This window comes from Chrysochloris asiatica, unplaced genomic scaffold (genome assembly GCF_000296735.1).
Source record: "Chrysochloris asiatica unplaced genomic scaffold, ChrAsi1.0 scaffold00038, whole genome shotgun sequence".
In the NCBI taxonomy this organism is placed as follows: Eukaryota; Metazoa; Chordata; class Mammalia; order Afrosoricida; family Chrysochloridae; genus Chrysochloris; species Chrysochloris asiatica.
Window position 1 is genome coordinate 14,528,440 of NW_006408556.1, and position 10,946 is coordinate 14,539,385.

Here is a 10,946-nt window from a genome sequence, read left to right on the forward strand (position 1 = left end):
GGGCCATGGGATCGGTCGGTAAAGGGGCTCCTTCTGTCGATTGCTCAGGCCTCTGGCCTGGCTCGCCTCCGGGCGCAGCTTCTCCAGCTCCCCCTCCCTGCTACCGTCTCCGCCCGAGCAGGGACGCTGGCCTACACAGCCTGAGTCCCAGGCCTGGAGCCGCTCCCTGCCCCTAGCATACATACCCACCCCCTCAAGTCTGTCCTCCAGGGATTTTGTTCCTCACTACTCACCTCTGTCCTCTGGCCCTATGGCTTTACCCGTGACTCTCCTGTACTCCCTGACAAGTCATTCCCAGCTGTCTCCATAACCTCTCTCGCTGTCCTCAGTCCTGTTCCTCTCACTGCTGCTCTCCTTGCCTACTTTCTCACCCCCTCAACTGTCCCCAGAAATGCCTCTCAAGGGTTGTCACTGCCTCACATGCCATCATTCTCTCTCACCTGTCTCCATCTTACCCAATCCCCTCCTCTGATCCAATCACTCCTCATTCATTCCATTCCTTGCTGCCTCTTCCACATTTCTTTTCACTTGTTCCCATTGCCCCTCACTAGTTTCCTTCACCTTTCCTTATCTGGACTTCAGATTCACAATGCACCTGTCTCATACCTTGCTTAGTTACACACCGACACCTATATGCTCAAGCATCCCAACTACTTAGACACATGCCTTACTCTGTCTCTCTGCTCACACACATCACTGGCCAACACTCTCATACACGCATGCACACTCTGACAGATAGTCACAGGAACCTCTGTAAGCCTTCTCTCCCTACACACCCACACTTTCACATCCCAAAGGGGTTGAGGAGGCAGTAATGGGGCAGCCAAGTTCCTTGTGTTGGTGTCTTCTATCTCTAGTCTGAGGCCAGTGTACCTAGTCCTCTGAGGCAGTGAGTAGGAAGGATGGTAGATAGGGAAGAGGCAGGTAACCCTCATTTATCTTCCGGCCTCCATTCCCTTTCCCACTTCCCCTGTTTCTTCTAAGTTTACCTATCTATAAAATAGAAGTAGAACTCAAATTTTCCTTTTCAACCTACAGAACCCACCATCACTAGCCCAGCAGAGATCATTCCGTCTAACTCCTAAAACAGTTCATTTGCTCTTCAGTCTTGTCCTTAATCTCTCTCCTCCAGCTTTATTCCAGAACCCTGCCCCCATCCCTGTCTCTCTTCATCCTATCATTGTCCTCATTGACCTCTGAATTCTGCTTGTTCCATACCCCACTTTGGCAGAAGGTGGGAAGGATTGTGATACCCCCATAATCCTGTAGTCTGAAATTGTGTGGTTTGGGGGAAACAGCTCAGCTGAGTCATTTGAAGAAAGACAAAAAATAAAAAAAAAGTGACATGAAGATCTCTTCCCCACATGTGCCCCATGGCACTCCATACCCTGTTAAAGGATGTTGTCACACCTTCGTATTCCACTAGCCAGGATGGCTACTACAAAGGAGTCCTAGGAAGTGATCCCATCCCAAAGAAGACAGGTTCATGGAGACCCAGTAGTTATAAATGTCTTAGACCATCTCATTTTCTCTCATCTTCCCCTCTCCAGCTTGAGTGGCTTTCTTCTTTCTCTTCCAGCTGTGACATTTCAGGGTCATTTTGAGGGCAGAGCATGTAAAAAGTACATGGGGTAGGATCATACTCCAGTTATAAACCCCATATGGATCATCAAAGATCTCAAAAGGTCACCTCTTCAGGCCAATGTGCCTACACACATGCTCACCACATACACACACATAAGCATACCCAGAGACACAGACAGGTTAATAGACAGAGACGCAAAGACACATATACAGATACACATGAGCACAAACAGACACACAGACACAAAGAAAAACCATACGTCAGGTCAGAGACACATTGATGGGCATTCAGACACACAGAGAAAGACTCACACAGAGATACATGCACAGATTCACACATATGCATACACTTGTATTCCTCCAAGTAACTCTCATAGTTGAGAATCTCTCTGAGAGCCAATCTCTACCCATCCTAAAAACAAGAGCTGTATTACTTTTTGTCAGTTCCTAGCAAAATAAGAAAGGTGTATTCAGAGGCTCTTCCTACTGCCCCTGCCCACACCTCTGCCATTTTTGCCTTCTGTGGGATTCTTTCCCACTTTCCAGCTCTCCTAGATACCCTCCGGCTCCTCTAATTCATCCTTAACTCTTTTCCCTTCTGAGTGCCTATGGGACTGCTGAAATCCATGTCTTGACTCCATCACCTTATGTTCACCCTATCGTTCATTTCTCAGTTTCCAAACCCCATGATGGTGTTGGTGGGTTCGGCTCTTTACAGAGAGCCTTATGTGCCTTTCAGCAGCTGCATCCTCCTCACTTCATTTCATCCTCAAAGCTGTATGATCATATCTCCCATGGGCGATTAGCAGGCATCTATCAGTCTGGTATGGATCTCTGTTTGGATTTCCCCTTGATCAGTAAGCCTCCCTTTTTGAAAAGCCACAGCGTGTGAGGATTTTTGTTGCACAGGGAAGTTATGGGTGGCTAGAGCTACAGGTCATTGAGACTGATTCTTGGCTCCGGGTCTCCCCTTCACAAGCATGGGTCCCAGTTTGGCACAGCCCTTTGGCTAGTAAGCCTTCCCTACAATAGTTAGCATATGTCTCTTTGGTGGACACTTGCCCCACGGCTGGTTTATACATCATTTTCCTCTCCTCAACATGTGTGTCCTGTTGCTGGTTTTCACATTTCCAGTTTGTCGTTTACATCTCCTTTCCTGTGGATAGTATTTCTATCTTCTCCCTGGACTCCTACCCGGCTATTTACACAACGCTTCCCCCCAGTAACCCCTGGAGTACCTGCCCTGGGTAGGATGCCTGACTGGAAAGTGATTTGTCTGGCAGAAATTCCCTCCTCCACATTTGCAAGGATGGTCCTGAACCAGCAGGCCGCCCCCACTCACGGAACCTCCCCACTCCCCCAGGTAGATGGCCCCCCAAGGGCAGGCCCTGCGGACACCCCTCCCTCCGGCTGGCGGATGCAGTGCCTAGCAGCTGCTCTTAAGGACGAAACCAACATGAGTGGGGGAGGGGAGCAGGCCGACATCCTGCCGGCCAACTACGTGGTCAAGGATCGCTGGAAGGTGGTGAGTGAGTGACCCGCTGTGCCAAAGGGAGAGGTGGGGAAGACAGGACCTGGAGACTTAAAAACAGGTGTCCTCAGAGCCCCGACCTTAGGAGGGAGGGGCCCCTGAGCTCATTTGCATACTGTTGGCAGATCATTATTTTTGCCTACAAATGTGGATAACCACTTTCTTCAAGTGACGCGTCTCCAGCCTGGCCCTCTCCCACCCCTTTCCCGGCTTGGGTCTGGTTTGTCGGGCCCAGCCGGGAACAACTCCTGGTTGAAGGTCCGGGCAGGAGCTGCAGAGCTCAGTGGAGGGAGGGGGAGGGGGGGCTCCTTCTCTGCTGGACCTTGGAGAAGGGCAGTGATGAGCATGTGTCCCTCCGATTCCGCAGAGGACGGAAAGGCTTGGGTTTGAGGGAAGAGGCCCTGCAGGCGGCTCCCACCGCACCCGCACTCCATCTTCTCTGTCCACCCTCCTCCCTTCTCTGGTTCCTGCGGCAGGTGCAACACGCCGAGACTCCATCTCCCAGCGTGCCTTGCTCCTCCAGCCCAGGATTTCAGGCTGCTCGGCCTTTTGGGAGTTGTAGTCTGAACCTTCTGGAGGAGGGGGCTGGGCTTGGGCGGAAGCGGGGGTCGAGTGAGGGTTGCGGGGAAGGCAGTGTCTGGGGAGTAGGGTCTACTGTAAATCAGCTCTCGCCCCACCTCCTTTCTTTTCGTCGCTTAAGAGCTTTCTGTTGTCTTCTTATGTGGGGCTGGGTAATGTTGGGCGTATTATGGGCTTGGCGCAAGTGTAGGAGAAACCAGGTTGTGAGCTTGTGGTCAGCACTGGAGTGGGGAGCCAGGCGGAAGGGAGGAAGAACTGTTGAGTTCAGGCTTACGATAAGTAAGTGTGTGTCTGTGCACGCGCTCACAGCTTTTTGGTAGGGGGAAGCTGAGCTCACTAGGGGTGCAGGGTTGAAGAACAGGATGGGGTCCAGGTGTAGGAGAGTCCCCATGGCAATAGCCACCCATCACAACAGTCCCCTAGAAACCCAAGGAGAAGGGTGGCAGCATTGTCTGAGATGGCTCTTGGATTAGGGGGAGGGGGAGAGGAAGGAGGAGTTGAGGGCACTCCTAGGATTGGAAGGACTTGGGAAGGTGGGTGAGGGGAGGGACTGTCATCATCCCAGAGAGGGACCTTCTGAAAGGGAGAATAACTGGACAGAAATTGAGGGAGAAGGGGGCCAGGGCAGTAATCAAAGGACTGAGGCTGGCAAAGTGAAAAGTGTTCTTCCAAGACCCTCTGAGACCCTTGGCAGAAATTCACAGTTTTTGGTAGATTGGAGGCAAGATGACATTTGTACTTAAAAGATGAGAAAAAGGTGATAGTCACATTGATGGTATTCACAGGAGTCTGAGTTCGAACTTTTGTTTTCTGAGGGGGAGAGAATGGAAGATGACATGACTGGAAAGACAGGCCGGCAGGGTGGTGGTAGAATGCAGCCTCTTGTCAGATCAGCTGACCGTCCTTACCTGGTCACCTCTCACAACAACCCCACCCCTGCCCCTAGAGACTAGAGAGGATGGGCTCCAATGTCTCCCCTCCAATGGGGCATGGGACAGAAGCCTGAGGCAGAGCTTGAGAACCAAGAATGCACTGCACAGAGATGGGCTGTAGTCAGGAAAAAATGGAAGTCAGTAGCACAAGTAGGGCATTTAAAGAATAATAACGTTTTATTCTTTCTGAGGAGTGCTTTTCAGGATGAAAATACTAAAGAATCCATCATAATAGAAACACAGCATTTGTTTCAAACACTTACTGTTGCCAGACTCTATGCAAAATGCATTACATACCTTATGTCAAGGGCCCCAGAACCACATTGCACAGGTGTGGAAACTGGGACACAAAGATTTGCCAGAATTCCATGACAGAAAAAGTGTGTCGTCTGCTGAGTCAATACAAGTTGACTAAAGTTCCCATAACTTAGCTCATCCAAGACTCACAATACTGAGAGATTCTTTGTTACTAGTTCTAGTTCAACTCTCTTGATTTTACAGAAGAAATATGGAGACTCAGAGAGTAAGACACTCATCTACATTATCCACATGTTGGTTTAACCTCCAAAAACAGGCCTCTCTTTCCAGATGAATGCTAGTCCTCTTGTACAGACTTCTCCAGTTTAGGAAAGTGCCTTCTGCAGGGGAGGGGATCATGAGAAATTTAGAAGAAAAGAAGTAGAATCTGGCAAAGAGAGGTTGAGACAATCTTCCTCCTACTGGGCTACGGGCAAGGCCACATTTTTACTTTTGGGGGCCCTTCCCTCTATTAAAAAATATTAAAAGTGGTATTTTATGACTGCATTGGTATGAAGATTAATATATTAATAAAACATTTTCTTTGACCAAAAAATTCACATCTTCCTTCTGATTTTAAAAGAAATTAGATAGAACATTTTCATGGGCTTCATTATTTTTGTTAAGTGTCATTAAGTTGGTTCTGACCCATAGCAACCCTGTATAGGGTTTCCGAAGAGCAGGTGGTGAGCCTGAACCACTGACCATGCGGTTCAAACTGACCTTACAGTCTAGCACTAGTACCACACTAGGACTCCTGTTGTTGTTAAGCACCATTGGAGTTGGTTTCAACCCATAGTGACCCTGAATAGGGGTTCCGAGGAGCGGCTGGTGAGCTTGAACTGCTGACCTTGCAGTTCAAACGGCTTTGCAGTCTGGTGCATTAAACCACAGCACTACACCAAGACGCCCTAGGACTCCGAGAGCCCCCCCTTAAAACTATGTGGGCCTAGTCATTTTGCATAATGGATGAGTCTGCCCTAACGATAGGACCCAAGAGGAGGGGTGTTAGGTGAGTGGGTGGATGCCCACCCTTCCATGTGGAAGGGATGGTGAGGTGGGAACTAAGAAAGTGGGCGTGGGCTCTGTTTGAAAATGAAATGGGTAGAGAAATAGCCTTGGGCATCCTGGAACTTTTCGGGAGTTGTGTCATCATGTCTTGACTACCCAGAGCCCTCCACACTTAGCACCTGCAAGGATTTTGGAACCTGGGATCTCAACACTCACACTTTTTAATATTTTATTGCATTTTTGGTGAAAATATACACAGCAAAACAGGATCTCATTCATCAGTTTCTACATATAATATTCAGTGGCACTGGTTGTCTTCTTCAGTTTGTGTCAACTTTCTTGTTATTTCCATTCTAGGTGTTGCATTGCCGTCATTTAGTCTCCCCACCGGAGAAAGATGAGGCTTTCTGCTCCCACAAAGATTTACAGCCTCAGAAATCCTATACAGGGTTGCTATGAGTTGGAATCGACTCAGTGGCACACCACCACCACCACCACCACCACCCACCCTCCAAGCTTCTCATGTATGCTTTAGAGTAACTGTTGCCTATTTGATTTCTTATGAGTAATTTTTAAACGAGCACAGTTCTCAAGGGTGAAATTCAGTACTAGCATTTTTAATTCTGATAAAATGGCTGACAGTTCCTATAACAGAGTAGTTAACATGTGGGTTCTAGACCAGATCAGGAGCCTTGGTGGTGCAAACAGTTTGCATTCAGCACTTAACTGAAAGGGTGGTGATTTGAACCCAACCAGAGGCTCTGCAGAAGAAAGGCCTGGTGAACAACCAAGAAAACACTCCGGAGCCATTTTACTCTGTAACACACGGGATCGCCATGAGTCCATGGGGATGACTTTTTGGTAGCTGACAACAGCAGACAATGTGACCTGAGGCAAGAAGCTTAAATTCTTTGTGCCTCGATTTTCCTTATGTGCAAAATGTGGGGACCTGCCTCCCCCAAGTTGTGGGGTGATCTCTGTGAATCAGGAGGACAGAACCTAGGTGGTTGTTCCATCCCCTTTGACCCTTCCTCCATGTCCACACAAGCTAACAGAACCAGAAAGGAACCTAGAAGGTATTAGAAATCTCCCCTGTGTTTAAAGTTCCCCAGGGGAAGACAAACTACTGATTCTCTCTAAGCTCCCAGTCTGCACACCTGGTTTAGAACTTCTTCCAGAAGTCTGACTTTAAGTTTCATCTCACACAGAGAGGGATTCTGGTTTCTCATTGTTCTTTCTCCTTCCTCTTTACCTGTTTCCTTACGGTGTACAACAATCTTCAGGATCTCACCCAGCCCACCACTTCTTTTCTAACTCTTCCCCTTCATCCTTCTCTTTCTAGAGGGGTTTTCACTGTAACCTGCTGGGAACTCCCAGCCCTCTAGCATGAGACTGCTCCTTTTTTCTTTCCATTCCCGTATTCCAACCACCACTAAATATTTACTGTGCTGGATAGACCCAGGGGTGTAGAAGGTGACAGCCTGGTTGGGGGCTCTGAGCTGTCTTGTTTAGATCACTAGCAAGTCTACCTGAGACTGCTGACTTACAGCCCAGCAGGTCACAGCAAGGGCTCCTCCGGAAGATGCTCAGAGAGAGCTCCTAGAGACATGAGACTTGAACTGCCCATCTCTCTTCAAGCAACAGAGCCCAATCTAGACTCAATATTTTCTGCCTGCTTCTGCCTCACCGCCAGCAGCACCCTCACCCTCCAAGACCCTTTAGACCTCTGACTTAAAATGACTTTGAACCCCTACCACTCAGCTCTGCTTAAGCAGTTCTCCCCTTCTGCCTTTTCTCCCCCTCTGCACCCCCAGGTCTGCCCCTCTTTACCTCATCTCTCAACTTCTCACCCAACAGCCCCTCAGCAAGTGGCTCCCTTTCTCCAGGTCTCCCCTCACAGGTCTTGTCCCTCGTGGGGTTGCTAAATCCCTTGGTTCTGTCACACTGCAGTGAAAGGCTGGTGTGTGCCCAGCCTCTGGGAAGACCCTTTCCTCTTCTCCCTTCTCCGTGTCTTCTTCATCAACAGGAATTTAGTAAGCACCTATGTTGGTTGCCAGTAAGGAGCCTTGGTGGCGCAGTGGATAAAGTGTTTGGCCGCTAACCAAAAGCAACTCAGAGAAAGATGTAGTAGTCTGTTTCTATAAAGATTACAGCCTTGGAAACCCTATGGAGCAATTCTACTCTGTCCTATAGGGTTGCTGATTTGGAATCCACTCGGCGGCAGTAAGTTTTTCGTTTGTTAGTTTAGTTTCCTTGGGTGATACTAATTGAAATGTGGTGTTTCAAACCCAACTCAGAAGAAAGGCCTAGTGGTCTACTTCTGAAATACCACAGCCACTGAAAACGCTATGGAGCACAGTTCTACTCTGCACAGATGGGGGTCACTGAGTTAGGGCCAACTTGATGCCAACTGGTTTGGTTTCTAGTTTAGGTATCAGGCACCTTCTAGGGCCTCTGGACCCAGAATCTAGGCCAAAGATCTTTTTTTGCCCTTCCCTCACCATCTTCTTTTTCAAAAAATTATGAATTGACCCCCCATCCAAAAAAAAAAAAAAAAGCTAAAGAGGATAGAGAGAAACACTGTAAACTGATGATATATGGAGGGGATAATAATCAATGTAATGAAACAAGCTATATGAATGGTTGAATGTGAAGCTGATGATGTGCCCTGTAAACTTTCACTCAATGCAAAATAAAAACATTTAATTAAAAAAAAAATTATGAATTGAGTGAAGATTGATAGCTTAGTTCCAACAAACTTCATCTCAATGTAACATCCCTTCCCCCGTTTCCTCCCTGTGTGTCTTGTTTCCATTCTTCCTCCTTTTCCGAGCCTTCTGAACTTTGTCCTTGGGTAATGCTGTCCTTTTGATCTCAAATGGTTGACTATTCTCTGTTGTGCACACCTCACTAGTGCAGCCAGCTCCCTGTCCTAGGGTGTCTCCACCCTAAGCAGAGCTGCCCTGCTATAGCTGTCGCCCCACTGAGCCCATTGCTCAGGGCTGCAGTGGGTGGCAGGGTGGTGAGGTTTGCTGCAGGGGTCCTGGGTCTGCTGCTGAGTGTAATGCGTTTGAGACTTTGTTCTTGAGAGTAAGGGTGGCAGGCTTGGAATGGTTCTGAACACCCAGCTCAATCCTGCCTCCCTTCTTCCCTTCAGAGATGGGACTATGAAGGGGAAGGGTTCTCAGATTGCTTTGACCTCAGGAGTCTGGTGTGAACAAAGTGGGCACTGTTGACCTATCAGCTTGATCATCTCTCCTCTTTCCTTCCCACGTGAAGGTTCTAAGTGGGCTGGAATTCTGGGGGGAGGAGGGCCAAGCAGGTTGACTCACTGCTATACTGCCCCCTGGAATGGACAGGTTCTTGGGTCTTCGTCTCTACCACATTGCCACTGTGTCCCACTACCCTGCAGGTAAAGGTGCACCCTGGCTCTCTCTGGGCATCTCAAGGGTCTGGAGTGGTGTGAGCTTCCAAAATGAGCATGGGCAGTGAGCACCCTTTGCTGAGTCCTCTCCCACTTCTCCTTCGACTTTCTTCCTCTGGTGACATCTTTCAGAAGACTGCCAACCCCAGGAAGAGCCAGCTTCCCTAGGGATCCACCCTGAGGCTGATGTCCTGGAACTTGGTTTTCCTTTTGGATGGGGCTGCTCAGCCTAGGTGGGAATAGTGTTTTTTGCGCAGGTCCAGGGCAGCCCTGTTATCTCCTCAGAATCCTGCAGAAGCATCTCTCCATGTCAGTATGGAGTTACAGGCCTCCTCCTTTCTCACTGCCACTCTGACACCTGACTCTGTGTGTGCATATGTGTGCTCTGTGTGTGACTGTACACCTATGGGCCAAGCTGCCTGTCTCAAGACACTAGGAGGGGAAGCAGGGGTAGGGATGTGGTGGAACAAGAAAGGGAGACATGGATCCTTCCCTTCAAAGATCTCCACTGCCCCCATCAATGAAGGAGGAGCCCCAGCATGGGTAGGATAAGGAGCTGCTCAGTCTGCTCAGTCTGTACCTCCCAACCCCCGTCTCTGCAGCTGAAGAAGATCGGGGGCGGGGGCTTTGGTGAGATCTACGAGGCCATGGACTTGCTGACCAGGGAGAACGTGGCCCTCAAGGTGGAGTCAGCCCAGCAGCCCAAGCAGGTCCTCAAGATGGAGGTGGCAGTGCTCAAGAAGCTGCAAGGTGTGGGCATGAGTAGGGGATGGGAAGGAAGAGGTGCGGGAGGCAGGGACTGGGGGAAGAGCTGTAGTGTGGTGGAGAGAAGACGCAGTGGAGTCAGGAGCTATGGAGGAGTTGATGGGTTAGGTGGGATGGGACTATAGCTTGAGGAGGTGGTGAAGTCAGAGTCTAAGAGATATATGATGGGGCAAAGAGAGGTGATGGGAAGGGTGGTCCTGGGGCCAGGGCCAGGGGACAAGGGGGCACCTGGAGCTTCAGGTTGGAAGGGAGAAAGGAATTGGAATTGGGAGACCTTTGTCTGTACCCCTCAGGGAAAGACCATGTGTGTAGGTTCATTGGCTGTGGCAGGAACGAGAAGTTCAACTATGTAGTGATGCAGCTGCAGGTGAGTCCTTGTGGCCCATCCTCCCTCCCGGTAGGCTGGGCTGTGATTCCTGGGATGGGGAGGGAAGGAGACTCCTGGCAGGAGTAGGAAGGAGTCCAATTTTGGGGGCAGGCTGGGTGGACAGTGTGTGGTGGTGGTGGTTGGACTGGCCACTGAGGCAGACCTGCTCCCACCTCCCAGGGCCGGAACCTGGCTGACCTGCGCCGCAGCCAGCCGAGAGGCACCTTCACGCTGAGCACCACACTGCGGCTGGGTAAGCAGATCTTGGAGTCCATTGAGGCCATCCACTCTGTGGGCTTCCTGCACCGGGACATCAAGCCGGTGAGTGCTGCACCCCACGCCACCCTCTCTCCGGAACCCTGTTTCTTTAGAACAGTCGTGGAGCCAGCTCAGCCACTTCTACCTGCACCTCCTTCTGCTCTCCATCTCCTCCACTCCCCTGCCTCCCAGGAGTGC

General features: G+C 49.8%; 1 protein-coding gene across 1 annotated transcript in view; it reads left to right on the forward strand.

Annotated features, from left to right (window-relative positions):
- The first annotated feature begins 2,950 nt into the window (after positions 1–2,950).
- Positions 2,951–10,946, forward strand: part of TTBK1 (tau tubulin kinase 1) — a 39,166-nt gene continuing 31,170 nt past the window's right edge. The window contains exons 1-4 of the mRNA XM_006860598.1: positions 2,951–3,109; positions 9,961–10,108; positions 10,417–10,490; positions 10,671–10,811. Coding sequence (XP_006860660.1) covers positions 3,002–3,109; positions 9,961–10,108; positions 10,417–10,490; positions 10,671–10,811 — 471 coding nt within the window. The 5' untranslated portion in view covers positions 2,951–3,001. The remainder of the gene's footprint in view (positions 3,110–9,960; positions 10,109–10,416; positions 10,491–10,670; positions 10,812–10,946) is intronic.